This window comes from Miscanthus floridulus, chromosome 8 (assembly GCF_019320115.1).
Source record: "Miscanthus floridulus cultivar M001 chromosome 8, ASM1932011v1, whole genome shotgun sequence".
Taxonomy (NCBI): Eukaryota; Viridiplantae; Streptophyta; class Magnoliopsida; order Poales; family Poaceae; genus Miscanthus; species Miscanthus floridulus.
In genome coordinates this window covers 188,767,157-188,794,119 of record NC_089587.1, presented here as the reverse complement: position 1 = coordinate 188,794,119, position 26,963 = coordinate 188,767,157, and the positions used below count along the sequence as shown (strand labels likewise).

Sequence of the window (26,963 nt, the reverse complement as noted above, 5' to 3'; positions counted from 1 at the left end):
AAACTTCAAAACCACGAATCATTGTTTCTAAACTCGCAAAACCATTTAAATTATCTCCTTAACCTAGATTTAAGGTTCTGGAGACGATTTCATCACCTTTTTAGTTAATATGAAAATCCAGTAAATATATTATAAGCTTTTTAAATCACAAAAAAATGTTTCTAAACTTCAAAAAGGCCCGAGAAAAATCCTAGAGATGAGTTGGGAACGACCAACCCAAATAAAATAGTTCAAGCTCATAAAAATATCTCTCGAAGTTTCAAAATATATATTTATATCTAGAAAATGAGAAAATACCCAAAATATATTGAACAATCCTCAAAACATTATAATCGATGTCTATACGTGTTTTAAAAAACTCTGCATGGCAAAAAATACGAGATGCAACATGAATGCACGTTGATGTTGAATGCACTTGTGCTAGTTGTGTCTTATGTTCTTGTTGTGTAACATTTTAAAAAACGTGTTTAGACGACAGCTAGCACCAACCCTTACAGGTTCATTGCATCAAAGAATACTGTTTTTTCTCTTCATTTTGGGAGAACAATCTACAGCCTGTTCGTTTGGCTGTGGCTTGTCGTAAACGATCGTAAATTTCCAGCCGGAACAGTATTTTTCTCTCACACAAACCAGCCAGCAGTACTTCTTCACGAACCAACAACGATATGAACCAGCCAACCGAACAACCTAACGTGCTGTTTATCTGAATTAAGATAAAACTCCAAAGTTTTCACACCGTGCCAAGTTTTTATATGGATGTGGTTTGCTGCCAAATAACAATCAAAATCCAAAGTTCATGACTAATACATGAACAGAGTTTTGGCACACTTTGGCCGCACCGCAGGATACAATTACAAGCTCCTACAAAGATTCCAGCGCTACTTAAAAATTTCTCTCTTGGAGTTAGGGGTGTTTAGATCCAGCTACTAAAATTTAGGAGGTGTGTCGGGAGGATATTGCATGGGGTATTCGGATGCTAATAAAAAAACAAATTACATAATCCGTCAGTACTCCACAAGACAAATTTTTTAAGCCTAATTAATCCGTCATTAGCGCATGTTTACTGTAGCAAACCATTGTCGAATCATGGACTAATTAGGCTTAAAAGATTCGTCTCGCAAATTAGTAGTAAACTATGCAATTAATTTCGTAATTAGTCTATATTTAATACTCCATACATGTGTCTAGACATCCGATGGGACAGCGACTAAAATTTAGGAGGGGCAACCAAACACCCCCTTAATAGAAAAGGTTAGGGAGGATCTATTTGCCAAGTTTTTTATGTGTGCTTTGAGCTATGTCTCAACCACACTGAAGCTCCTCATAGCGTGCTCTGGAAAATCTCTTGTCGTGCAGATCAGGATGGTCCGAGGTCAGACGGCAAGCAGGAAGTTTCATGCAACATGGCATCAAAGGTGAAGCATCTAGCATGGCACCCGGCAGAAAACTTCCAGCCTGTTCGCTTGCTCGTATACGATCGTGGATTATAAATTGGAACAGTATTTTTCTCTCACACCAAACCAGCCAGTAGTAAATAATCCACGATCGTTTACGACGAAACCAACAGGCTGTTCATAGTTTGTGCAGCCAATAGTAACTAGTACATGTACCATACATAAGCACACTCCAGTCATGTGTACAGAGTGCAAACCACAGAATAGCAATCGTAACAAAACTGATGCCAGAAAAGAATATGCTTTTCCATGTTATGGGCAGGATATTGAACTGACTGTACATTGTTCAGGATCTTTAGCAGATCTAGTATAGGAAGGAAAAGATACTCTTGTAACCAGCAAAAGGATCGCCTCCTTGACTGTTCCTTCTGCTTCTCGATATCTCCTTGACATATTCCTGAATATCGAAAGGTTGAGCTGCAACTCTGACTTGCTCTGTGCATTGAACAGCCTGGAAGTACGGAAGGGGACTGCTGATGCAGGATTTCCTATTCTTAGATGGGCTGTCACGTTGAGCTGCAAATTGGGGGGAGTTTTCAACTGGAGTTCCTGTTTTGAAAGGATTTTCACCTGGATTTCCTTTCTTTAAAGGATACTCAACTGGAGTACAAATAAGGATCTTGCTTTTCTCCAGCGGGCTATCCTTTCCGCCCACAAACCCTGGAGAGCTTTCATCTGGAGTTGTCAGCATCTTGCTCTTCTCAGATGAGCTGACACGCCTAGCTGCAAATTGGAGAGAGTTTTCAGCTGAAGTGCTCAGTACCTCGCTCTTCTCCAATGGGCTCTCCTTTCCACCCGCAAACACAAGAGAGCTTTTATCTGGAGTTGTCAGCATCTTGCTCTTCTCAGATGAGCTGACACCCCGCCTAGCTGCAAATTGGAGAGAGTTTTCAGCTGAAGTGCTCACTACCTTGCTCTTCTCCAATGGGCTCTCCTTGCCACCAGCATTCTGAAGAGAGCTTTTGTCTGGTGTCGTGCTCAGCATCTTGCTCTCCTCAGATGGGCTATCCATTATTCCAAACAGCATGCGGCTCTTTTCTGAACTTCTACCCAGGATCCCGCGACACTTCTCAGCAGTATTGGTTGGAGAGACCCTAGGCTCAACAGGCTCAAAATCCATTGTGGTGGCCTCATCCGCATGCAGACAGCCATGCTCTACTTCAAACTGGTCCCTTGATATCTTCATCTTCTTCAGTATAAGAGGTTCATAAGAGCTATCCATGGATTTCGATACCATCAGAGTGGGGAACTCTTTGGATTTCTTGCGTATGTGGTCGAAAATTGTGTTGCCTGTGGCACTTTTGCATTCTGCCTGTTCTGGTCCAGGAGCTGATGCAGCTTGCATATGTAAACAAGATAATGCACATTTCAGCTAGCTAATAATAAATTTCCAGATTTCAATTGAAGGAGCACAAATGAAGCATAAAGTGCATTTAACTGTATACTGTTTGCAGGATTGTCTTACCTCCATACTCTTCTTCAGGCAGTAGATCAAAGCTTGGGACCTCCCTATAATCATGAAAATAGCACGTTACAAAAATACTGACCAAGGTTCAGAAAACATGACTTGAGTCAATAGATTAAGTACAAAGTTTTTTTTGGAACAAAAATGGCAGGAGCTCTGCCATTCAATTATGAGAGAAAAGAGTGTTCAAAACAGGTTGATCCCAAAGACCAAAGGATCCAGTAACAAATCCCCCAAGAAAACCATCTAGGGACCAAAAGCATTCAGTATAAAGTTGTGGTGTATGCTGATCTGCCACATGCTGAAGGTTGGATAATCCCTAGTCTGATCAGTATTTAAGGTTATGCTGGTGGATGGCAATCAATTCATATATTATTAGCCAACCAAAAAAAAGATTAAGAACTCACAGTGAAGCCAAGTTGTTAAATTTTCTGGTTCCCAGTACATTATCAGCTTTCTCGAGAGCACTGACAGCAACGTCATCATCTTCTATGACATAAACCTCTTTGGAAAGAGGGCTCTGTTCAGTGTGAGATTGAGATCGGCTTGTTCGAGTTGTCCTGGAGCTAACCAAACAAATCTCTGAAGGGAGATTGTATGCAGGTTCAAGCTTATCTATCACATGCTCTTTGGTCACGTACAAACCATCTTCCCTGCCTACTATATGCTTCTTGTGCACATCAAGACCAACTTCACCATAGCATTGAAAACATAAACTATGTGAGCATATAAGTGATATGTGCATAATATTTTTGAAGGAAAGTATTCTCTCTTTTTTTTTGTAAAACATGCAGGAGGACTGTGTATCACTATATTATAGAAGAAGAAATAAGGGGGAAACCCCCGAGTACACTGATTTAAAAGGTTACAGACTCGCCAATGCTAAAAGAAAAAACAACCTTAACCACAACCTCTATTGAGACCCAACATCGAAAGAAAGTATTCTCGGATGGTGATATTACCATATTCTTCAAATATTAGATCAACCTTCAGAGTGACCCGTGCATTCTGGGGGCATGGCACAAAAACTTTTACAGAATATGGGCTGCATTTTAAAAAATTGGCCAGTGAGCAATTCTGGAATAAGATATGCTGGTGAAGAAGAATGGATTAACATATCCTAAAATAACAAAAGTTGAAAAGTGTTACCTGTGGAATTCTTGAGTCCTGGAAGAATGAACCAAAAGAACAACAAACAACCATCCACCTCAGCAGATGAAAAATAGATTGTCAAAAGTATTAGATCGGTTTGAGAGGAGAGGCACTGACCTTATATTCTCATGAAAGAGGATCACATTGTCTTCCTCTGAGGCCACAACCTGAAAAATAATGTTATAACATTTAGTTGGTTTTAAAAGCACTCAATGACCCGAAGCAAAGTTAAATAAGGTACCATGTCAGCGCAACTGCGTTTACTGGATCGAACTGCCTGTGATAGACGAGTTAATGTTACAGTGATGGTCGTTTTCCCAAGTCTGTTTCCAGTTTCTTCTATGTCTATGTCAATTTTGGGTGGTAATGATGACATTGAATCTTTGATATGATTCCCAAATGGATAGTTGCGTCCTGTGGCCGATTCTATCTTTCTCGCATCAGCAGTTGCCAAGGTCTCAAAGCTATAAATTCCAGCAGTCTTCAGAGCCTGAGGTGGCAAGTGATCAACTCAAGAATTAATTATGCTGGCTGCAGATACAGCGGTGGCTACATAACAATCACAAAATTAATAACCTTTGCTGTTACAATTCCAATCCCAGGCAGTTGTTTCAGCAGAAAAGGACTGCTCTCCCAAAGCTTTTGATTTAGACTATTTGCAAGGATCATAGAATTTATGGCGGATCTGTAGTTCTTTTTGTATATAAAATATTCTCGCATGCATTTGGCAATCCTACATCCATTTGAACATATTGAATTTGTTTCCTGCATGGGAGTCCACTTAAGTCAACATAGTAGGGGAGAAAATCAAGGGGTGTTTGCAACTAGACAAGCAAGCAACCTGGTTGAGGGATAAATCATGGATTAGGGGGTCTCCAGTTAAGCAGTCATTTGCTAGCAAGAATATTTTCTCTTCTCTTGTCTGAACACGCTTCTTCCTTTTTCCATTCTCCATGACAATATGAAATAGGAGTCTACCATCTTTGTCGGCATTTATGTCATTTAGAATCTTCTTGTCCTTTCGGCGTAGTTGGATCCCTTGATACATCAAAAAATAAAAATAAAATAAAATGCTTGACACTTAATAATCAATTCAAAATATGTACATCTACCTACAAGTTATTTCTGCAGAGTGACAGATGACATGCAATAAATCTTCCAAACTGCAACAGGCAGAAGCTTTCACGATAAGCTTCATTGTATCAAACTTCAGGTAGAATTTTGCCATCAGCCTCCCTGGTTCTGAGAATGAACAATTAGATCGTAAAGGAGTCCTTTTGACAAACAATTGCAAAACAATTGGATCTTAAAGGAGTCCTTTTGACAAACCATCAGACCTGGAGCTTACTGTAAGTCTGCCAAGGTATTAGGGCCTCAAGAAACATGGCAGTCAATGCAGAAAATATAGTGAGCTTGTCACAGATTCACAAATACAATGCATGATGCCTATGCGAAATTGATCCATGCACTGTTTAAAGCTATATGATACACACAGTAACACAACGCAAATCCTGAAATAGGGGGGCAACATTTGCAGATCAGAACCCTAGGGACTTAGACATACAAATCCAACAAACCCAGCTCACGGAATACTATTTATTGTTCGACAATCCTAAAATGTTGAACAGGGGGTAGGGAGAGCGTATCCAGACCAATATAATGAGTTAATCTTGATGGATCTCAGGATCTGGCTGGTTTATATTTGTAACATATGATTTTAGGCTACACTATGTCTAGATACATAATAAAAGCAATGTATCAAGAAAAACCAAAACGTCTTATAATTTGGAATGGAGGGGAGTACACAGCAACCAAAAAAAATAGTGTTTTATCCCTGCAGATTGAGAGCTGGACCATATGACATCTTGTAATTGTGATTTCTGCATTTTCATTTTGATAGAGAGAAGAAAACTTTACCTAGTGGTTGTAGAATGAAAGCTCCTTCATCTGTCCAAATCAGTCCATAGTCCACCAACTCATGAATCTTCTGGACACATATATCTGTATATTCGGCTGCTTAGGATCAAAGCATAAGGCATCATAACAGAACCATCATGCCAAAAGAAGGTACCTTGAATTTGCTTTTCAAGGAGATCTTGAGGAGTCCCCCTCTTAACTCCATAGTTCTCAGGATTCTAGCAATTTATTTCATTAAAGTTATTCCATGCATTAAATTTAAATGTTAAACGAGAGTATGCATACATACCTTCCTTATTCTGGTGTACAAATACGAGCACTTGATCCACTCAACTGCCAGAATAATGTCAGATACTGTCAGCTGAACGATTTCTGCATTTAGATGCTCCACTGCACATGGCAGCAACCTGGTGGTAGTTATGTAGTATATATACTTTGTCAGAAGTACAAAATTATATGCAGTGCATATCACGGTCTTCTTTTAGGTGAAATATCACATGAGACACTAGTTTCTGATTAGACATCAAGCACTTACTGAGACTCCACCATTTCACAACCATTTAGAAGGTTCTCATATAGATGAACCTAAAAGGAAAACTTAAACATGTTAGTTCAATAAGCCATGTTAGTTCAATAAGCCAGGATTTTTTTTTTCTCTTGAACGAATAAGCCAGGAAATAGATCCTGTCAAATTATTGCACAACTGACAAAATTAATAAGAGTGGAAACACATGATGATTACTGTCTCTTTTCTTGTCATGATTATAATTGTTCCAGTATCATCGAATGGTGGACGTCCAGCCCTCCCACACATCTGCCGATCAGCCCAAACAGAAGCTTTCTCAAAAACAAGAGGATAGTCATATAATACATTTTATATTTAAAATTGAAATCACTAAATGTGTTAAGTTGAACTGTTAAATTTGGTATACATTTAAATATAAATTTCTATATATTTTAGGGAAATGCCGTAGGAGAGGACCCTACTATTGGTGATATGTGTAATCTAAAACAACAGAGTACAAAGAAAATAACTACAGTACAAGCATAGGCAGAGCCACTAGCAGACTAAACTACTGAGTCCAGTCAATTAAATAGAAATCTAAAAGCCTTGTTGAACGCTGTGGAAATGTAGGGTTACTTCATAAGTGAAACCCTTTATTCCCAGGAAGAAGAGATATAAATATTGAAGTATTTCAGTATAAGTAAAATTCAACCTATATATATAAGATGAGGTAAGATATCCAGCGCTCCTGCTTTCTTAAACAAAAGTGCCAATGATATATTCCAGAACCATCTTTTGCTAAAGGTTTAGCACACGTCTGTGCAAGTTATAATTTTAAACAAATTCAGTAGTTTGTATGCCTCAAATTATCAAATCTGACCTATTAGTTCAGAAAGAAGTAAAAGAAATTAAGCAATGAACAAACAACAATGAAGCTACACGTTAACCATACAAAATCACAGTAAGATGTGAACCAAGATGGAGTATCTATTCCTGCATATCAAAGATAATAGTTTTATAGGATTTTTTTTAGGCGAAGAGTTTTCTAGGACATATAGACTTAGTAGTACACCTGAAGCACCATGGACCTCTCATATTCAACATATAGGCCCTTCTCCTTGTTGCTGCATAATAGAATCTATGTCAAAAACTAGAAGTTCAATTTAATTGATGCCATATCTAAAAATTCATTCTTACAAAAACTGTGTTGACTTTATCACAACTGTATGTGCAGGTAAGTTGATGCCATGTGCCAAAGTATTCGTTGTGCATAGGACTTGAAGATCACCCTTGAGGAAAAGCCCCTCAACAAGACCTCGGTCTTTTAAGCAAAGACCACCATTATGAAAACCAACTGAAAATGGAACAGGATTGCATCAGTTAAGCAATCAATTAAAGTGTTTAGGCTAAGTGTATCAACTAACATGGGCACCTAAAAAGACATTACTAAAAAAATGGAGGTTGCAAAGTTAAGGAAGGTATTATGGGTGCCCAGGGAACAAGATTCCATATAACCTCCATGTACAATGCAAGCCTGAAGTTGCTTGTCACTACAGGTTAGGGAAGCCTCCTTTAGATGTTCATACTGCTGCATCGATTTCATAAATGGATTCGAATAGCCAAGTGATGCTCCAGTTTGTGAAAGGCACTGCGCTGCTTCTTGTGCACCTTTTCTTGTAGAACAGAAAATAAGTGCAGACTTCCCTCTTGAATGTTGCATCAGTATATCTGTAATCAATATTTCATTTATATTTCTAGTATTGATTTTTAAAACTGTAATTTACATGATGTGCAATGCTATTGAGTGATGTGGGGATTTTACTTACCATAAATAAAACTTTGCAACCTCTACAAGTTGAAACAAACAAAAAGAATCAAGTAGTTAGCATTATATAAAGTACAACTATTTGAAACAATATGATACAACTCAGGGAGATGCAATTCTGACTTAAAACCTCCCTGCTAATTTTTATTCTAACTGTGAAGAAGGAAGATTTTGGATAGTAAAGATGCATACCCTCTCAAAAAGGAAGTCGTTTTTAGCTGGAGCATAACCTAAATAGCACACAAAGAAAAAGGAAAGAATTAGCGGCACACAAATGGCTGACGAAGTGGAAGCTGAAAGATCATTGGGAAGATGCTAGCAATTTGTACCATGTGTATATATGTTCATAAATTTTACCTAGTAGCACGAAAAACACAGGTTTATCTAGAGAAAGGAAAATTGCGGTTATTTTGTACAAGAGGTGTTTTACATAAGTAAATCAAATGTAACTTAAATGGCATAGAAAAACAATCAAATCATTATTGATAAAAACTGAAACACTTCAATGACTTGGTGTTGATCCTTCAAGCAACATATGATAGGAGAGCATTTACTGCCAGATTAGCACAAAAAGTTTGCTGCAGCATAACTAAGTTAGAGCAGCTTCTTGATAAGCTAATCTTAAGGGTTGGCAATGTATTGCATCAGTGTTTGTTACAGACATGAGCCCTTGACATGTGGTCAGTTTGATTCTAATATATAAGAAGTCTCAATCATACCAAAGACCTTGGTTGTCAACTTCACTGGCCTCATTTCTTCTCCAAATCTGCAAAAGGAGGATACCACAGATAAGGTAAATTTATTGGGAGTACTCCACAAAATCCTCAAAATAAATTGTGTTAGTCACCTTTTGATTCCTTCTGGGGGTGCTAGGAGCCACTGTGCTGAAATTTTGTAATATTAATGAGAAACATAACTTTCTTTGCTGGAGCGTGATATGGCAATGTAAATGGTATGTTGAGAATTTACTGTGTAGAGTTACAAACCTATGTCCTCAATATTAGGGATAGTAGCAGAAACAGCTATGAATCGAACATTAGCCAGAGGAAAAGATTTCATGTTGTCATGTCGTGAAAGCATTTTTATCCTACTGACAACTGCTTCTAATGCAGCTCCACGTGGATCATTGAGAAGGTGAACTTCATCAATAAGGACGAGAGCAATGTCACAGAAGAAACCCAATCTACCACCTTTTATACCATGTCGACTCATAGAATCAAACTTCTGCATGTATTACAATTCCAGTGAGAAAGCAAGATATTGGTTAGCAGGCTATCATCTTAACTTCTGCAGATGAAAGTAAGTAGTGACATGGACCTCTGGAGTGGTGAGGATTAAATCAGCATCATGTATAGCTTTATTGTCGTAAAATTCACTGTCACCAGTCATCTCCAAGCAATTGATCGCCAATGGGCCCAACTTCATGTTCCAGTCCCGCAGCTTTTCCTGCACCAATGCCTTGGAGGGTGCAATGTAGATCTGCCATATAAATCCAGTGAACCACACGATAACAATAAAATACCCGAATCCTAAACTCCCAGTTTTTTTAGGAATGGCATCCAGAATCAGCACATACTGTTTTCAGAGTTCCTTTATTCAAATTGAACCTCCAATCTGGTGAAAGGAACCTTGAGAGGAGCCTCAGAATGCAGAGTTCAAAGAGTACGGTCTTCCCACTCCCCGTGGGTGCCGAGATAACCATGTTCACATCCGAGAAGAAGCACACATGAAAGCACTCGCTCTGCAAGGAATTAAAGTATCTGCAGAGAAACCAAAACATTACTTTACTAAATCCCACCTCTATACCACAGCATCTCAATATTACTTTATATTTCCCATAATTCCAAATTCCATTAACCTAGCATTATAATCTCATGCAATACGCGAGACTACTACTCAATTCGAACCATCTACATGAGGGTGCTGCAGTCACGCAACTGAACAAAGACAATAGTGCAGAAACACGGCGTATGAACAGCAAAATTCGAACGTGTAGCTTGATAATCAGCGCACGGGTCGCACCTGAACCTGAACACGGAGCGGAATGGCGGGGGCAGGTCAGAGACACAGCGTAGCGCGTACGGATCGGCGAGAGAACCCATCCTCGGTCGGGCGACCTGACCGCAAGCGGGTGTCACTTGAGATCGATGCCGCACAGAGTCCGCCTCCTGCAGAATCCGAACGATCGCGGTGAGCAATCGACTAGCGGTGACCGGTGAGCAATCGACTAGCGGAGTGAATAGTGATCAGTGGTGAAATGAAAAGCCCGAGCGATCGAGGGTAAAAAAATCCAAGCCATCGGTGGCGAGAATCCATCGCGAGGAGTATCGTCGAACACCTTGCGCGCGGCATCGCTTCCAGCCGAGTCGGCAGGATGATCTATATGTCGAACTGAATTGCGGAGCGAGGTACGAGTGGGGGAGCGGGAACTTACTCGCTGGTGGAATCAGACCGGAGGAGACTGCAGCGAGAGGCGGGAGAGGCTGTTGACGAGACGGCGGAGAGAGAGAGAGAGAGAGAGGATCAGAGGAGCGTCTGCTAGCTTCGAGAGGGTTGAGCGTAGCGCGCGGATGTTTGTGGTGTTGTGGTGGTCTGGTGGAGTTGTGGGGTGGAAGAGAAGGAGCTGCTGAGTCGTTGTGCGGAGGAAGAAGAGATTCAAATTGTGCCCGTGGATTTTGCAGGCGGGCGCGGGGACTCGTTGTTTGGCACGGCTTCCTGCTCCGGTCTCCACTACTCCCGTAGTCCCGTGTGCAGTGGGAACAGAGGAGAGAGCACGCCGACACCGTGACAACTGAGGCCACGGATGCAAATGGTGATTTAGTAACAACGAGCCAACACCAACAAAACAAATGCACAGAGCATATATGACAGTAAGATCGATCAAAACCAATTACTAATTATGTTTATAACATGACACATCACACATCAGGAAAAACACTGTCGCTTGGATTAAGGCACGAATCTTGGCAAACTGATCGTCCAGCACATGGCTAGCGTGCTAGGTACGTGACACATCACACACATGTACGTACAACTCGTGTCCGGCTGTGATCAAAGCTAGACTACAGGCCCTCCTGGTCCATGGCGAGGATGGTGCTGAGGTTCATGGGGTGCATGTAGTCCGTGTCGCCGTGCATGAACTGGGAGACGATGATGCGGTTGGCCCTCTCCGTGGGGTGGAACGCGTCCCAGAACGCGAACACGTCCCGGTTGGCGCACACGTTCGACGCCGCCGTGCACAGCCCGATCCCGTTGTACGGGCCCTGCCCGCAGCACGCCACCTGCACGTTCGTGAACCCTGCAAAAGAAAGCAGCACAAGGAGATTCAATTGTCACCGATCGACCCGCTTGGTTGGTTTAGTTTCCCATGGAAACACCGTCGCCACCGTGTCTGATCTAGCTCACCGAAGTCCTGCGGGTTCGCGAGGTAGTCGAAGTTCATGCGGTAGGTGTTGGCGGTGACGAAGACGTCGGCCCCGATGGCGCGGTTGAGGCCGCGCACCATGTCCACCATCTGCGGGTTGAAGAGGTTCACGGCGCGCGTCAGCTCCGCCGCGCACTCGCCGTTCTGGCTGTGCAGCGCCAGCTCGGCCGGGACGCACCCGAGCGGCCCCGTCCCCGTCACGATCACGCGCCGCGCACCCAGCTCGTACAGCCTCTGCACAATGACATATGCATGCGTTGGTCACACATGTTGCGCGGCGACCTAGGAGCGAATCCTACGACGACCACCATGTGCTTGTTGTTGGTGGACATTCAAGTGAGTCACCGACTGAGTTTGAGTGCGTGTGCAGTGGGGGTGTGCACGGCATGGAAGCTATTCGGCCGATGGTTTGGCTGAAGCTATTTTGTTGTGTACCATGGTATCTTGTGGATTGGTAGCTGTAACTGCTGGTGGTTGCTAGAGTGTAGAGAGTCGTTCAGTACACTTTAATTACCGAGAGGATCTTCCTGTACTCGGAGATGATGAAGCGGACGTAGTCCGGGAGCGCGTACTGGCGCGAGCGCACGGACATGGGCACCAGGTAGTAGTTGTTCACGAAGTCGTTGCCGCCCAGCGTGATGAGCACCAGGGCCTGGTTCACGAGCTGCGTCGCCTGCGGCTCGCCGATGAGGGCTCTCAGCTTCCGCTGGTACTCCCGGAAGTACTGCAGCTGGTCGCCGATCCTGATGATGTTCACCTGCGCGCGCACGATGCATGGCAGGACGTCAGAATTCGGAGCTACAGCATGCGTGTGTGCGTGAGTGTGACAGAGGTTGAAATGAGTAGCTAGCATCCTCCCGTACAAACTGTATTCCCGTGTCGTTGAGGATCCCGACGCCGGCCGACGCGAAGTTGGCGCCGACGAGCAGCTTCTCCCCTCGGAGCTCGGGGCTCAGGTACGGCAGCAAAGGTTCGGCCCCGAGGTGCTCGCCTGAAAGCAAGTGTCAGCATGTGTGTCTGCGCGTATGCGACACGTCATTTCTATGAAGGAGGCATAGATGATCAATCATCAATGGCGTTATATATATATTACTGATGATGTCGGGGATGTTGAACCCGTTGGAGAAGCGGCCCGTCGCGCGGTGCGTGGGGAAGTCGATGCCGTAGGGCGGCGCGTCGGCGCGCGCCGTGGTCAGCAGGTAGTTGTTGTTGCCGTTGTCGACGAGGGAGTCGCCGAAGACGAAGAAGGCCCGCGCCGCGGACGCCGTCGGGGCAGCCGCCGCCAGCAGGCAGAGGAGGAGGGAGACGACGAGCGGAGGCATAAGAGCAGCAGCCATCGCGGAAGTCTCGTCCGGGTAGAGGTGGTGACTGACTGGTGAGCGTGTGCAGTGTGCTTTATAGAGGCCGGCCGGCCGGCCTTGATCGCCATCTTGCATGCGTTGCACCCATACAAGCTGATGAAGGAAGGCCACTAGGCCAGTGGTCGCCCCTACCCCTAGCAAATGCACACATGCGAGGTGGTTGTGTGGTTTGTCACTTTTAGTACCCCCGGCAGCCTTGGATCATGTGCCCCAACAGCTAGCCCAGCAGGACTGTGTCAGCCTGTAGTTGCAGCATACTGCAGGTCGCAGAATCCTTTTGTCCACCACCAATGAGAATGGGCTGCACGGCCAGAGTGGGCTTTCGAATTTGGAAGATGAGTTGTTAATCCCCGATCCTAACACTGTACCGCCGAAAATCTGCTTGCTCGTCGTTAGTGTGTTGTTTGGCACGTCGTTAGCGTGTTGTGGGCATCGGGGAAGATACAATGTTTCAGTTATTTAAGAAGGATCTATAATGCTAAAACAATCTAGTACAGTACAGCTGAACTGTTTCATTCAGTTTGTAGTACCGGAAAATAGGGAATTGCTGTAAAAAAAAAAGTTTATGAAATACTAGGAGAAGAGCAATTGCTAGATACTCCATGCCCTTGTAGTTGCATAATGCTATGAAAACATTTCACTATTTACAAGTGTTCTTTTCAGTAATCACCGAACCGAATGAACTGATCATAAAGGTTCAGCATGAGACAATGAGTTTCTCCTCTGTAATTTTTTCATCTTTTAGCAACTCGTCGACTATCCGACGATCCTGTAAACCTGTTGGCAAGGTGGAAAACGAAATGGATTCACAGACAGGCAAAATTAAAGATGCGAGACTGCATCTGTCAGAGACGTTCCTACCATCTCACCGTCTCGCTGAAATCAATATCAATGTACTGCTCATACAAGTAGACTGCCTATTCAATTTTGGCAGAACAAGGGTGATTCAGCCGACACCTAACATCAAGAACTTACCAGAAAGATACACACCTTCCAGTCTACGTACTCCGTATTTAGGCCGCATTTAGTTCACGAAAATTTGGGAATTTGGCTAGTGTAGCACTTTTGTTTTTATTTGGCAATTAGTGTTCAATTATGGACTAATTAGGCTCAAAACGTTCGTCTCGCGATTTTCAACCCAACTGTGCAATTAGTTTTTTTCGTCTACATTTAATGTTCCATGCGCATATCGCAAGATTCAATGTGCTACTGCAACACTTGAGAAAACTTTTTGAACTAAACATGGCCTTACAATACTTATACCCTGCTTTTCATTTATTACGCTGCCAGCCAGCCATGAGCAAAGTACAGTAACTAACACGTCATGTGAAATCCATAAATGGGTGGGGTAGAATGTTAAAGATGAATTAACCACCGCCACGCCACGCCACTCCACCCCCACGACGTTTTGAAAATCCACCGTGGTGCCACAGTTGCCTGTACAGCTGTACTGCTCGATCCCCTTCACAATTCAACAGCTGCCAATTCATCTTCCTTAACACTCTCTGAATTGTCGGGATCCTAGCTACTCCCTCTGTTTCAAAATAAATATAATTTTAGAACTGGGCACACGAACCAATGCTATATGGGAAATTACAAAAATGCCCCTTATCTTTTGTGACTATTTTACTTTTTTGGTGTATATGTGTGAATAGAAGCATTCAGACACTTCTTTGTATTTTGTGGCAGACGAGTCAAAGTACTATTTTTTGTGGGACAAATTTTAAACTCTAAAGTTTACAATTATTTTGAGACGGAGTGAGTAGAGTGTTAGTTTGTACCGCTGTAGTTTTTGAAAAGCGATTGAGCTGGGAATTGGAGTGAGAGTAACGAGTAGCGAAGCACGCACGCACGACTGTTGGTCGTTCCACGCAAGAACAACGATTTGCATTCATTGGAACAGTACAGTACAGTCCTGGACTGATCCTCCTGTAGCACTCTTGTACTTTACAATAAACTCTTTATTTGCTTACCTTATAAGTCGTACTTTATCAACCAACGAACAATATTTTTCTTAAACAAAAAAAAATTAACGAACGAAACTTCCAACCATTACTTATGAGCCAACACGGGGAAAAAACTGCAAGGCTGGGCGAGCACCAGCGCACGACAGATTGTACCCACCAGTCCACCACGCTCCTGCCGCTGCAATTTCTGACCTGGCCGCGGACGTACCAGTGTACCACGACCTCACGCTCTGGGGTGGGGATCCAGTTTTTGGCCCCGTTTAGTTGGCCGCCGAATTGGCGCCGACGGAATCGGCCAGCACTGTAGCGCAATGTAGGATTTCGTTTGTATTTGGTAATAATTGTTTAATCGTTGACTAATTAGATTTAAAATGTTCGTCTCGCAAAGTATAACCAAACTGTGTAATTAGTTTTTGATTTCGTCAACATTTAGTACTACATGCATGTACCGCAAGTTTGATGTGACGGAAAATCTTCTTTTTGTATAGTGCCAAAGTTTGGATTTTAAGTAACTAAACAAGAGTTTTTCACCTTCGGGTGGTTGTGACCTGTGGAACAGAGGACTGATCAGACCAGATCTCACCCGGATCGAATTCTGTGCTACAGTGTTTACAGGCACTATGACAGTGCAGGAAACTCCGAATGTACTCTGGTGGTTTTACCTGTGTGCCTGTTCACCCACAGTGACGTTCCTTGTTCGTTTCTTCCTTGCATCAGATCGGCGGATCGCCATTGGTCAGTCACTGTAGTAAATGACTGTGATCCCTTGTTTGTTTCAGATCTGGTCTCGTGTATAGTACAGAACCACCAGCACTGGGTTACCTCCACTGAGTTCCTCCCCAGGCCTGAAGTTACTCCCAATTCAGCATCGCCGTCCAAAGCGGTCCTGATCCTGCTTCCGGAAGCCTGAGGAGCGAACAGCGAAGCGTCGAAGGCCTCGTAAAGCTTTCCAATCCAAGCAACGAGTTATGCCGGAGTAACTGGCGTCGTCTGATTCATTGCTGCTGATATCTTCGACTGGCGGATGGTGGCATGGTGCACTGGAGGAAACGGCCGCAGTACAGAGATCCGCAGCCGGCAGCCCGGCACGGCATCGGAGGATGATTTGCTGCAAGCTGGTGCGAGCGGGAGTTTACTCGTACCAACTACCAAGTGCGGGTGTACTGTGCATCGGTGCGTTAGCGCCTAGCTGAGGCTCTGCGTAGCCGGTGCCAGTCCCAGCATAACCAGGCGAGGCGGGGCAGACAGCCGGTGCCAGATAGAGATGAGCATAACCAGTCAGAGCATCACTCGCATGACGAAGAGGAAACTTAATCTGGGGAGGAACTTCTTGCAATCTCTTTACAAGCCATGAAGGGAACAGAAGGGAACTAATCTGTCAGACTGAGGGGATTTTGGGCTAATCAAGAGGTTTATATGCTGATGGATTCTGGCAGTACACACTGCTTCATTAGTGAGCACCTATAGCTGCTGCTGTACAGGGAAGGAAGGCATTGCAATTGCAACACCAAGTCCAAGTCAGAGTAGCCAATGGGGATATCCTTCAGTGCACCCATGAACTACCTGATCAACTATGGGTCATACAAGGAATTACTTTCAGGAATTCTTTCAAGATCATTCCTCTCAGTTGCTATGATATTATATTGGGTATGGACTGGTTAGCAGGGCACAGTCCTATGGAGGTTTATCGGGCTGAGAAATGGTTCCAGTTTGATTACAAGGGAAAAACAGTAAAGATCCAAGGCTTCCAATCTGAAGCTATTCTGCCCACTAACTGAATGCTACTCCCTCCGTCTCATCAAGATATAAGACACGATTTGACTTGGTGCATATATAACCGTTAATTTATACTATTGCATGTAATTTATGGCAACAACAAAAGTATCATTAGAAAGTATTTGTAAAGACAAATCTAGTATTACCATAAACTTTTTATATTATTAGATTAATTATTGGTCAAATATAACAAAGTTTGAATTTGAAATACGTGGATCTATGAAGATACACAGTGCCCGTGCCCACGGACAGTAATTACAAAACGAAGTCACTATTCCATAACACAAAACGTAAAACATAGCACGACATATAAAATTCCAAACACAAAACGTAATTACAAAACGAAGTCGCTATTCCCTAACAACGGCGACATACGGTAGTTCTACGGAGCCCATGTACAGCTTCCCGCCTTCCCTCTCCACCACCTCCGTCGGCCTCACGCTCTTGGGCCCTCTCATCACCTGGACCACCTGCCCGTCGGCTCCGACCCTGACGGCGAGCAGGTGGCTGTCCGGGCCAAAGGGCAGCTCCATCTTCTCCCGGTGCAGCGCCACCCAAAACCCTCCTCTGCCATCGGCCCTCACATTGTCAGGGTACCCCGGCAAGTCAGCGAGGTGCTCAGACGTGCTCGCCTTGGGACCCTCGATCCAGTACCTAAGCAGCTTGCACGGCCCAGTGAGCGCGACCACGAGGTGCGTCCTGTCGGCGCTAATGGCGAGGCCATTGGGGTACGTGACGCCGGCCTGCAGCACGGTAACCTGGCCCGTCTTGGGGTTGTACTTCATGAGGCGGCCGGACGAGTCCCCGGTGGCGGTCACCCTCTCGTGCTGCGACCGCGGGTAGTTCATGCTGCTGTCCGTGAAGAAGACGTCCCCGGTGACCTGGTCGACGTCGACCCCGTTGGTGAAGCGGAGCGGCACGCCGTCGGCCTCCGCGGCCAGCACCGTGGCCTCGCCGCCGCCCGGGCCGACGCGCATCAGCCCCTTGTACGCGTCCGCGATGTAAAGGTTGCCTGACCGGTGGTGGAACCGCAGGCCTAGCGGGCGGCCGCACTTGCTCTCGGTGAGCTCCGCCGGCCGAGCCCTGGACGCCGTGCAGGCCTCGGCGTCGTAGCCCGGGCTGTACGTGTACGTCGACCACCCACGCGCGAAGCCGTTCCACTTGAGGACGCGGCCGTCGGAGACGCCGCTGTAAGGACCGGCGCCCGCGCCGTCGAAGGCCACGCTCTCCGGGCCGCGCAGCAGCGATCCCCGGAGTGGCAGGTGCTTGCTCCGGCTCCCGTCGATGGTGCTCGTCTCGGAGATGGGGCGGGCCGCGCACGGCAAGAGTAGCAGCAGGACGGCGAGGCACCAGATCGCCAATGCCCGAGCAAGCTTGTTCCCCGTGCGGATCGCCATGGTTTCTGCGGTTTTCGAGGGCGCAGCCGCAGACAGTGTTCGTGTCGTGGGCTTGGTGGCTTGGACCTTGCGTTCGTTTGCTGAAGGCTTTGCGAACGGTGCCTTTGGTGTGGTGGAGAGAAGCAAGGGCGCCTCCTCCTTTTATTAGCCTGGCTGGAGTAGCTTCTTTACGAATCGGGCAATGGACTCCGACTCGTTGGTCTCGGACGTTCGGCTTATCGGACTCGGTTTGAGGCCCCAGTGCTCTGTTCCGTAATTCTCCGTTTGCCTTTGGGCTGTCTACATGTTCCAGACGGAAGAACGGAAGGTGACCTCCGATTATCGGACTCGGTTTATAGACCAGGCCAGTATTTACCTACGCTCTCTCCTATATCTACTCTATCTATATTGCGACAGTCGACATAAATCCTCAACTCCTCGCTTCGCGCGTCACAGCTCACCGCGTCGTCCGCCCGGCCCATCCTGCATCGAGTCGCGGCATGTCTGCTGCCACGCCGTGCTCCATCCCCACCGTGCCCACTCCACCTCGTCACGTTGTGCCCGGTCCCCTCCCTAGCGTGCCGTGCCCCTTTCCTTGCCGGGTCGAGGTGCTGCTGCCGCCGCCGTTCCCCACCAGGAGGTCATGGCCGCTGTCGACGTCGGCGCCGCCACAACGCTCGACCTTAGCTCGTGACATCACGAGATCCGGAGTGGCTAGACCCGAATCGGGCTTCTCTGGCTGCACTTTGCGCTCCCTTCCTTTCTTGGATGTTGCAAACGCATGCTGCAAATGTATGTTTCAAATATTTTAAATGATTCAGAGGTATGTTGTAAGTGTTTCGTATGGATGTTGCAAAAGTAGATCGATGTGTTACATATGTTACAATGGGTGTATACGTATGTTGTAAAAGTCTGTTGTTTCATCTGATTTTTTACGCATATTGCAAGTGTATTAATCTGGATTATAGTTGGCCAACGGGCCGGCATGGCACGCCGTGCCTCCCGGGCCGTGCCCCTTCGGGTCTCGTGCCTAGCCTTTGGCCCAAGCACGGCCCTACGGGCCGAAATCTGTGCCATGCCAGTCCGCTAAGCACGGTCAAATCCGCGGGCCGTGCCAACCCACAGCCCGGTGCCCTTAAAACACCTTAAACTGCGTCTCTCATCCAACACTTCTCCGTTTTCACAATCACATTTTACAAATCATTCAAATTTCAGTATTTCACATTCACAAGTAATAAACTGATCACAGATTCTAAATTTTAACAAAAGCCACCAAAGGACACAAGGGAATTAAGATAACTGAGTTTTTTTGTGCAATGTTGCCTTATTAAAAATCTTTTTAGATAGAACTCACCCTTGTGAGAAACCCTAAAAAGAGAAAAAGAGTGCAACACGACTCTTAATTAAGTCTTAAACCATTGTTCAACAGTATCAGTCACACATCATAGATACAAAGATAACAGATCACTCTCAAGTCTCACAACTCTTAAGTCTCACACACTAAGTACCAGCAGAAGCCACAGATATAAATCCAGATGTGCTAGCAGCAGCAGCAGCTCCAGATGCATCTTCATCAAGATAAAGATTTTTGAATGAGTCTTCCAATTCTTGGTTGTCAACACATGTTGTAACCTTCTTTCTCCTGACTCCCAATCATTTATGCAAGCCAATATCTCCACAGTTTCAGGCAACAAGTGTCATCGTCGCTCTTCAATTATCCTTTCTGTCAAGCTGAAACATGATTATGAAGAGACAGTAGAAATAGGAATAGACATAATATCTCTAGCCATTATAAATAGGATATGATAGGTTAGTTTGTGATCACGCTACCAGAGAAGTAAGTCGAAGTCATCCTCATATGCAGTGACATTGTCACTGTCCAGATAAGCTGTGAGCTCACAACTAGTAGCAGAAGCAGAGGAAGGACCAACAACACCAGATGATCTAGGGCCTCCAAAGATTCTTCCCCATGCCTATTTTTTCTTATCCGTATGGCTTACAGGCTGTGCAAGCCTCTGAGACCTAGCTGTACTAAATTTTCTCTCATATTTGTTAAACAACTTGTAAATTTTAGTTTTCACATCAGTATAATATGAACTGTAATCAACATCAGTGTTCTCTTTAAGTATTTGTAGAACATTAAATAAACCTCTCAACTTAGCTCTAAGATCAAGAATGAAAGCAAATGAATATAACAAAATTATATCCCGCCAGTATTTAAGGAATTTAAGCTTCATAGGATAGTCAACAGCTATTAGATTTTGACCTTTTTCACTTGCATACAAATGAGAAGCAATGTCTAGCAGATTGTGCAGAATAAGTGGACTAGTTAGATAGTAAACACTAGAAAGAATAACTGTGGATTCATAAATATTTTTAGGAACTCCAATATCTTTTCAGCTATATACCAATGCCTCGCAGTCAACAATGTTGAGCCATAATTTGCATTAATGAACACAGAAAGAATATCCTTATATGGAACTAAGTGTTTAAGCATAAGGTATATAGCATTCCATCTAACATCTATATCTAAGCCAAACTTTCTAGGTCTAACACCCTGAGCAGTACAATAGTTCTTAAACATAGCAATTCTTTGATTAGAAGAATTTAAGAAATTAATACCAGTTCTAAAATCTTATGTATAAGGTTTGCACCTCTTTAAACCAGATTTTACAATCAGATTAATGATATGACAAGCACAACGTTGATGCAGAAGACTATACTTATGCTGATTAGGATTTACAGGCTCAGGTGAAGGATTACAACCCAAATAACCAGCAAACATAGGTGTTAAAGTATCCATAGCATTAGCATTAGAAATATTTTCTAGAGTTATAGAGAAAACCTCGTCAATTAAACTAAATTCCTCAACCACACAAGCAATTTTTTCAGTAATATTTTCACCAGTATGTTTTACCTCAATTAACCTCAGACCAATAACCTTTTTTTGTAACTCCCAATCAGCACTCACATAATGAGCAACTACACTAATGCAGTCCTCCTTAGCATTATCAAACCAAATGTCTGATGTCAAAGTAACAGATAAAGCACCAGACAACACAAAAATCCTTAAGCATATTATGACATTCAGTAAATAGATTAATAAGATCTCTAGTGGTGGTCTGTCTAGAAACCTTAGTAAACCTAGGATTATGAGCACGAATAATGACTCCTTCCATGCATTTGTCTCACCAATACCCAATGGCAAATTAAGCCTAGAAATCAAGAGACACAATTCTAATCTAGCAACATCAGGTTTATAGTCCTAGTTATACACAGAACCATCAGGATTGTAAGTAAGCCTAGACTGAACCCTAGCAGCTTGATCAGTTTTCTGCCTACAAGATTTCTGGTGCCTCTTCAAGTGGCAAGTGCCAGCATTAGATCTAGCAGACAAAGTATGCTTACACATTTTATAGGTAGCTTTAGTGCAGATTTTCCTACCATTCACAGTCTCATAGATCTCATCAAAATCAGCCCACACAGCAGATTTACGCTTACCAGTACCAACACCAGAAGAGTTACCAGCAACAGATGGAACTAAGCCGTTGGAGCAGGCCAGGGTCCCAGTCGCCGTCGCCCCTTCACCACCGCCGCCGTCCAGATCGATCGGAGCAGTAGAGCCGCCACCGACATCGATACAGAATAAGGTAGCAGCGTCCTCATGGGTGCCGTCGTCGTCCTTAGGGGCCCGACCTGCCGCGATTAGATCATCGTTGCCGGTGAGTGGCCAGACAATCTCATCGTCAGCACCAGCCATGGCGCCCTCGACCGCGGAGGGCTCTCTAGCACCATTCCTCAATGGTGCGCGAGGCAGCCTTGGTCTCTCTATGCCATAGCTAGATGATGACACATCGGCCACCGACCTGCGCAAAGAGATGGAGGTGGAAAAGAACAGATCAGAATAGATCAATCATCAATGGAAGAAGAGGAGGGTTAGGGTTAGGGTTGTACCTACGGAACCGGAGCCCGGAGCCAGAGAAGACGAGGGCCACCTAGAGAAGACGACACACCGGTTAGAAGGACGGCGAGCGGCAGAGGAGGGACAGACAGGGAGTTAGGGACACGAACCCACATAATCAGCGAGATTAAGAGGGAGATAGGGAGAGAGAAGGAAGAGGCGGAGAGGGAGGGGATCAGGTAGGAGGAGACGAGGAGTAGGGAGCGGCTCGCCGACGGCAGGCGGATCGATGTCACTGGAGTCGGGGAGGTCGGACGCCACCAGCAGACGAGACGGCGAGAGCGGCGCGGTGGGGGGAGTGGAAATGATTTAGGGTTCAGGGTGAGGGAGAGGGTGTTGCGTCTGCGTGCTTATATATGAGGGGGGTGGGGCGGGGGGAGCCGTTGGGGCTGGGCCGGCTGGCAGACCGCGGGGGACTAGGGGTTGGGGGGATGCCGGGCCGCTACCGGGCCAACCCTTGTAGGCGGGGCCATGTCGTGCTAGCCCACAGGCTTGAGCGACGGCCCAGGCACGGCCTGTACCTCCGGGCCGAGCCACCCCGGGCCCGCTGACCATCGGGTCGTGCCGTGCTTGCTCCGGGCCAAAAATGCGAGCTTCGTGCCGGGCCTCGGGCTGCATAGACATTTATAATCTGAATGTTGCATATGTTTCACACATATGTTGTATGTGTTTTATCTGGATGTTGCGTATGTTTAGCAATGATAGTATGTTTGGCAATGGTTTTCAAGTGTCTTTCAGGTGTTTTTGCGAGTGTTCTAGACACATGTTTCAAGTGTCTCATCTGCCTTGAGAGGTGTGTTTCAAATGCTGCATCCAGATGTTTCAAAAGTAAATCGGATGTTTTGCACGTGTTGTAACCTGTTGTAGCTCCTGGAGGGCGTGAGGGGCCGTGCGGGGCGCAGACGCCACGCGGGGTCGGAGGGTGGCACAAACGCGCGCGTGGGGTTAGGTGGGTTTGCAGCGCCCCGCGGGGTCATGCCGTATAGGCACGACATATGGGACAGTCGCAGGTGTCCAGACGTCCTGGCGCTAGCTGCGCCCTTATTATTTCGTCGTTGTACCAACTCAAAACGTTGGAAGTTTTGAATATGCTCCTCAACGGGATCCCGGGGCCGTGGATCACCTGCAAGAGGGGGCTTCGGCAGGGCGACGCGCTCTCGCCGTACCTCTTTCTCCTAGTGGTGGACGTCCTCCAGACCTTGATCAAGGCAACTGCAGGCATCAAGCAGACAAGCACCCACTGGCAGCCGACACAGCGCCCGTTCTCCAGTACGCTGACGACACCATCATCTTGGTCCGCGCCAACATGGAGAGCGTGCGCCAACTCAAGCATGCACTCGACATCTTCTCCGCAAGCGCCGGGCTGGTGATCAACTTCGGGAAGAGCACGACCACCCCAATGCATGTGCCACAGGCGGACCTCCAAAGCTTCATGGACATCCTACAATGCAAGGAAGGCAAGTTCCCACAGACTTATCTTGGTCTGCCTCTCTCCAACGTCAAGCTGCCACTGTCGGCCTTCGCCCCTCTCATCGCGAAGGTAGACAGATACCTGGCCAGCTGGAAAGCTCTCCTCCTGAGTACAGCTGGACGGGTAATCCTCATCAACTCTGTACTGGGCGGCCTCCCGACGTACGCCATGGGCGCCATGGCGCTCCCCCCTGGAGTCCTCGACGCCCTTGATGCATGCCGCCGGGCCTTCCTGTGGACAGGCACAGACAAAGCCACGGGCGCCCGGTGCCTTGTCTCCTGGGAGAAGGTGTGCCAGGACAAAGAAGATCGAGGCCTTGGGATCAAACGCATCGACACCCAGAACGCATGCTTGCTGCTCAAACTACTTCATCGCCTACACTACCCGGATGGCTCAGCCTAGGCGGTCTGGGCAACAGACCACGTCGCTCGGGCAGACCTGAGCGGTGACCTCTACGGCGCGCACTGGTCATCGCTCCGAGAGCTGCTCCCCGTGTACCGGAGTATCACCAAGGTCGCGGTCGGTGATGGCCGAGACACTGACTTCTGGCAGGACTGCTGCTTGTCCGACTCGCCGCTGGCCATCCAGCTGCCGGCACTCTACAACCACTACAAAGCCCGGGTGACGACGGTGCACGACGTCGTGCGTTCCAATCTGAGGGATTTGTTCCGGCGCAGATTGACGGTCCAAGCATCGGAGGAGCTCGCCTGTCTCACTGGGATGATCCAGGAGGTAGCACTAAGCTCGGACCGTGATGAACGCACCAGCTTCTTCGAGGACAGCAACCATCGCCTACTGTCCGGCCTCATTTACAAGGCATCCACGCGTGGTGACCACGGCTGCCCCTCCCACACCTTCGTCTGGAAGAATTTTGCTCCGCACCGCGTGAAGTTCTTTGGCTGGCTACTCACCCAAGAGAGAATACACTGCCGAGCAGCCCTAGCCCGCAAACACATTCTGGAGGACGCAACCTGTGAGATTTGCAAAGCAGCAGAGGAGACGGCGGATCACATCTTCTCCGAGTGCTCCTTCGCGCACAGCTTCTGGGCGAGCATTGGATGGAACCCGGCGGGAGTTGCCAAGGTACTTCAAATATAGAACACCCAGACTCCACCTAGAATTGCAAAGAATGTGCGGCATCCCTTGATTCTACTCCTATGCTGGGAGATGTGGAAACATAGGAATGACGCCATTTTCCGAAGTTTGCCCCCCAACATTGGCCGGCTCGTTTTAGCGTGCAAGGAGTCTATCAATGCCTGGAGTTGCCGCATCCCCAGGAAGGATGAAGCTTTAGCTGTGAACTGGAGACAATCATTGTCTATGTAATCTAAATAAACGCCCCCCTTCTCAACTCTGGAACACTTTGTAAGCTTGGCAAGGCCTCGCCTTCCACCAACCGGGTTCCCCCGGGCATATGTGGAATGGAAATGCAGGTGGGGATCCGTTTTGATAACCTACCTTGAATACATCAGTGTCTCCAGTCAGTGCGACTGGAAATTGATTGGAGAAAGTTTCATCTCGATCCGTACGCATGCGTTGTGCTCAGCATAAATTTCTCGCGAAATGCGTTGTGAACTCTACTACTACTCACGGGCGCACGCAGGATGAGCAGCAGATCAAATTTTGGCAGAACAAGGGTGATTCAGCCGACACCTAACATCAAGAACTTACCAGAACATACACCGTGTACAGTCTATTTACAGTACTTATACCCCGCTTTTCATTTATTATTACGCTGCCATATGGCCAGCCAGCCATGAGCAAAGTAACTAACACACCATGTGAAATTCATAAATCGGTGGGCTAGAATGTTAATGATGAATTAACCACCACCACGCCACTCCACTCCACCCAGGCCTGAAGTTACTGCCATATCAGCATGGCCGTCCTAAAGCGGTGCTGATCCTGCTTCCGAAAGCGGAACGAAGCGTCGAAGGCCTCGTAAAGCTTTCCAATCCAAGCAACAAGTTATGCCGGAGTAACTGCGTCGTTCTGCGATTCATTGCTGCTGACATCTTCGACTGGGCAGACGGTGCAACTGGATGAAACGGCCGCGGTACACCGCAGCCGGCACGACATTGGAGGATGATTTGCTGCAAGCTGGTGCGAGCGGGAGCTTTTACTCGTACCAAGTGCGAGTGTACTGTGCGTGGGTGTTTAGCGCCTAACCGAGGCTGTGCTTAGCCGGCACCAGCCAAAGACCCGGTTGTCAGGGTAAGGAGATATTGCAGTCTGAATACTCACGGTCCAAAAAGTTGTATTTCAAAAAATACTAAATAAACTAATAGGTCCTGTTCACTTGTGTTATAATCCGTACTTTTCAGCTTGTTTTTTCAGCCGGAACATTATTTTTCTCTCACAATAAATTAGCCGGAATAATGTTTCGGCTTGTTTTTTTCAGCGAAGCGAACAGGGCCATAATGTTAACATGTTTATGGTGCTACAAATGAAACAAGGTACGTAAAATGGTTTTCCTCCTCATAGTTGATGGTGTTAGAGGCCACGTCTAACGGCAATGCTATATAGGGAATAAAAAATAAACCCAATGCTATATTGGGAAGATTTTATCTTTTGGTGTTAAATAAGGAACCATGTTATATTTCAATGCTAAACACAAAATTTTCCCATTATAATCATAGGAGATTTTCATTTTGGTCAGGTTTATGAGAACACAGTCTTCGTTTTGCTTCAAAATATAGGATTTTGGATGGAAGGCCGTATAGGTAATTGAATATAATTTGAGATATTTACCTGTATGGTCTTAAAAAAATACGTCTTCCTTTTATGGTTCTATTTTTTCTGAACTTACTTGTATAGTCAGAAAACGAAAATCTCTTCCTTTTATGGCCTTCCGTCTAATTCAGGTTATTGACGGTGCGTAAGTGTGGGCTAAAATGACTATTTTATCCCTGACAAAAAATAAAGTGCAGAGTTTAGGCCCCGTTCGCTTCGCTGAAAAAACAAGCCGAAACACTGTTCCGACTGATTTGTTATGAGAGAAAAACACTGTTCTGTCTAAAAAAACAAGCTGAAAAAGACGAATTATAAGAGAAGTGAACATGGCCTTAGTTTGTATGTTTTAGATTTAGAGTAATATTGCGCAAATAAGGTCACACGTAATAGTTTTAGGGCTTGTACGCGATTATATGCTGTTAAAACTTTATATTATTTTTTTAGCATCTTAATGATCTCAAATGGAAAAAAAACATAAAACTATAAAGTTGTAGCTCTCATATATAAAGTATCTCAATTTGACACCATATAAGAAATATATGATTTTTCTAATGCGACAAGTGCTTGTACGCGATT

At 45.7% G+C, this 26,963-nt stretch overlaps 3 protein-coding genes across 4 annotated transcripts; all 3 read right to left on the bottom strand.

Moving 5' to 3' along the window:
- Positions 1–1,515: 1,515 nt before the first annotated feature.
- On the bottom strand, positions 1,516–11,016 carry LOC136477776 (ATP-dependent DNA helicase MER3 homolog). 2 transcript variants are annotated; one of them, XM_066476028.1, is made up of 27 exons: positions 10,753–11,016; positions 10,341–10,486; positions 9,895–10,078; positions 9,636–9,797; positions 9,305–9,542; positions 9,166–9,202; positions 9,038–9,084; positions 8,511–8,548; positions 8,320–8,341; positions 8,009–8,221; positions 7,691–7,847; positions 7,566–7,617; positions 6,731–6,802; positions 6,524–6,573; positions 6,278–6,395; positions 6,143–6,206; positions 5,989–6,072; positions 5,188–5,313; positions 4,913–5,109; positions 4,648–4,836; positions 4,313–4,561; positions 4,189–4,238; positions 4,069–4,086; positions 3,882–3,964; positions 3,327–3,609; positions 2,920–2,963; positions 1,516–2,792 (listed from the first exon to the last, which is right to left on the bottom strand). In XM_066476028.1, the coding sequence occupies exons 2-27, from the start codon at positions 10,418–10,420 to the stop codon at positions 1,759–1,761; spliced, it is 3,891 nt and encodes a 1,296-aa protein (XP_066332125.1). In that variant the 5' UTR covers positions 10,421–10,486; positions 10,753–11,016; the 3' UTR covers positions 1,516–1,758. The 2 variants fall into 2 exon arrangements, with proteins under 2 accessions (XP_066332125.1, XP_066332126.1); XM_066476029.1 differs by having other exon boundaries at positions 1,516–2,783.
- Positions 11,017–11,189: 173 nt separating this feature from the next.
- LOC136474328 (GDSL esterase/lipase LTL1-like) lies at positions 11,190–13,114 on the bottom strand. Its single transcript, XM_066471920.1, has 5 exons — positions 12,836–13,114; positions 12,606–12,733; positions 12,257–12,499; positions 11,724–11,976; positions 11,190–11,616 (listed from the first exon to the last, which is right to left on the bottom strand). The coding sequence occupies exons 1-5, from the start codon at positions 13,077–13,079 to the stop codon at positions 11,381–11,383; spliced, it is 1,104 nt and encodes a 367-aa protein (XP_066328017.1). The 5' UTR covers positions 13,080–13,114; the 3' UTR covers positions 11,190–11,380.
- Positions 13,115–17,031: 3,917 nt separating this feature from the next.
- LOC136474327 (protein STRICTOSIDINE SYNTHASE-LIKE 10-like) lies at positions 17,032–18,335 on the bottom strand. The gene has a single exon (XM_066471919.1). It carries the CDS (start codon positions 18,241–18,243, stop codon positions 17,197–17,199), a length of 1,047 nt encoding a protein of 348 aa, XP_066328016.1. The 5' UTR covers positions 18,244–18,335; the 3' UTR covers positions 17,032–17,196.
- Between the last annotated feature and the right edge of the window lie 8,628 nt (positions 18,336–26,963).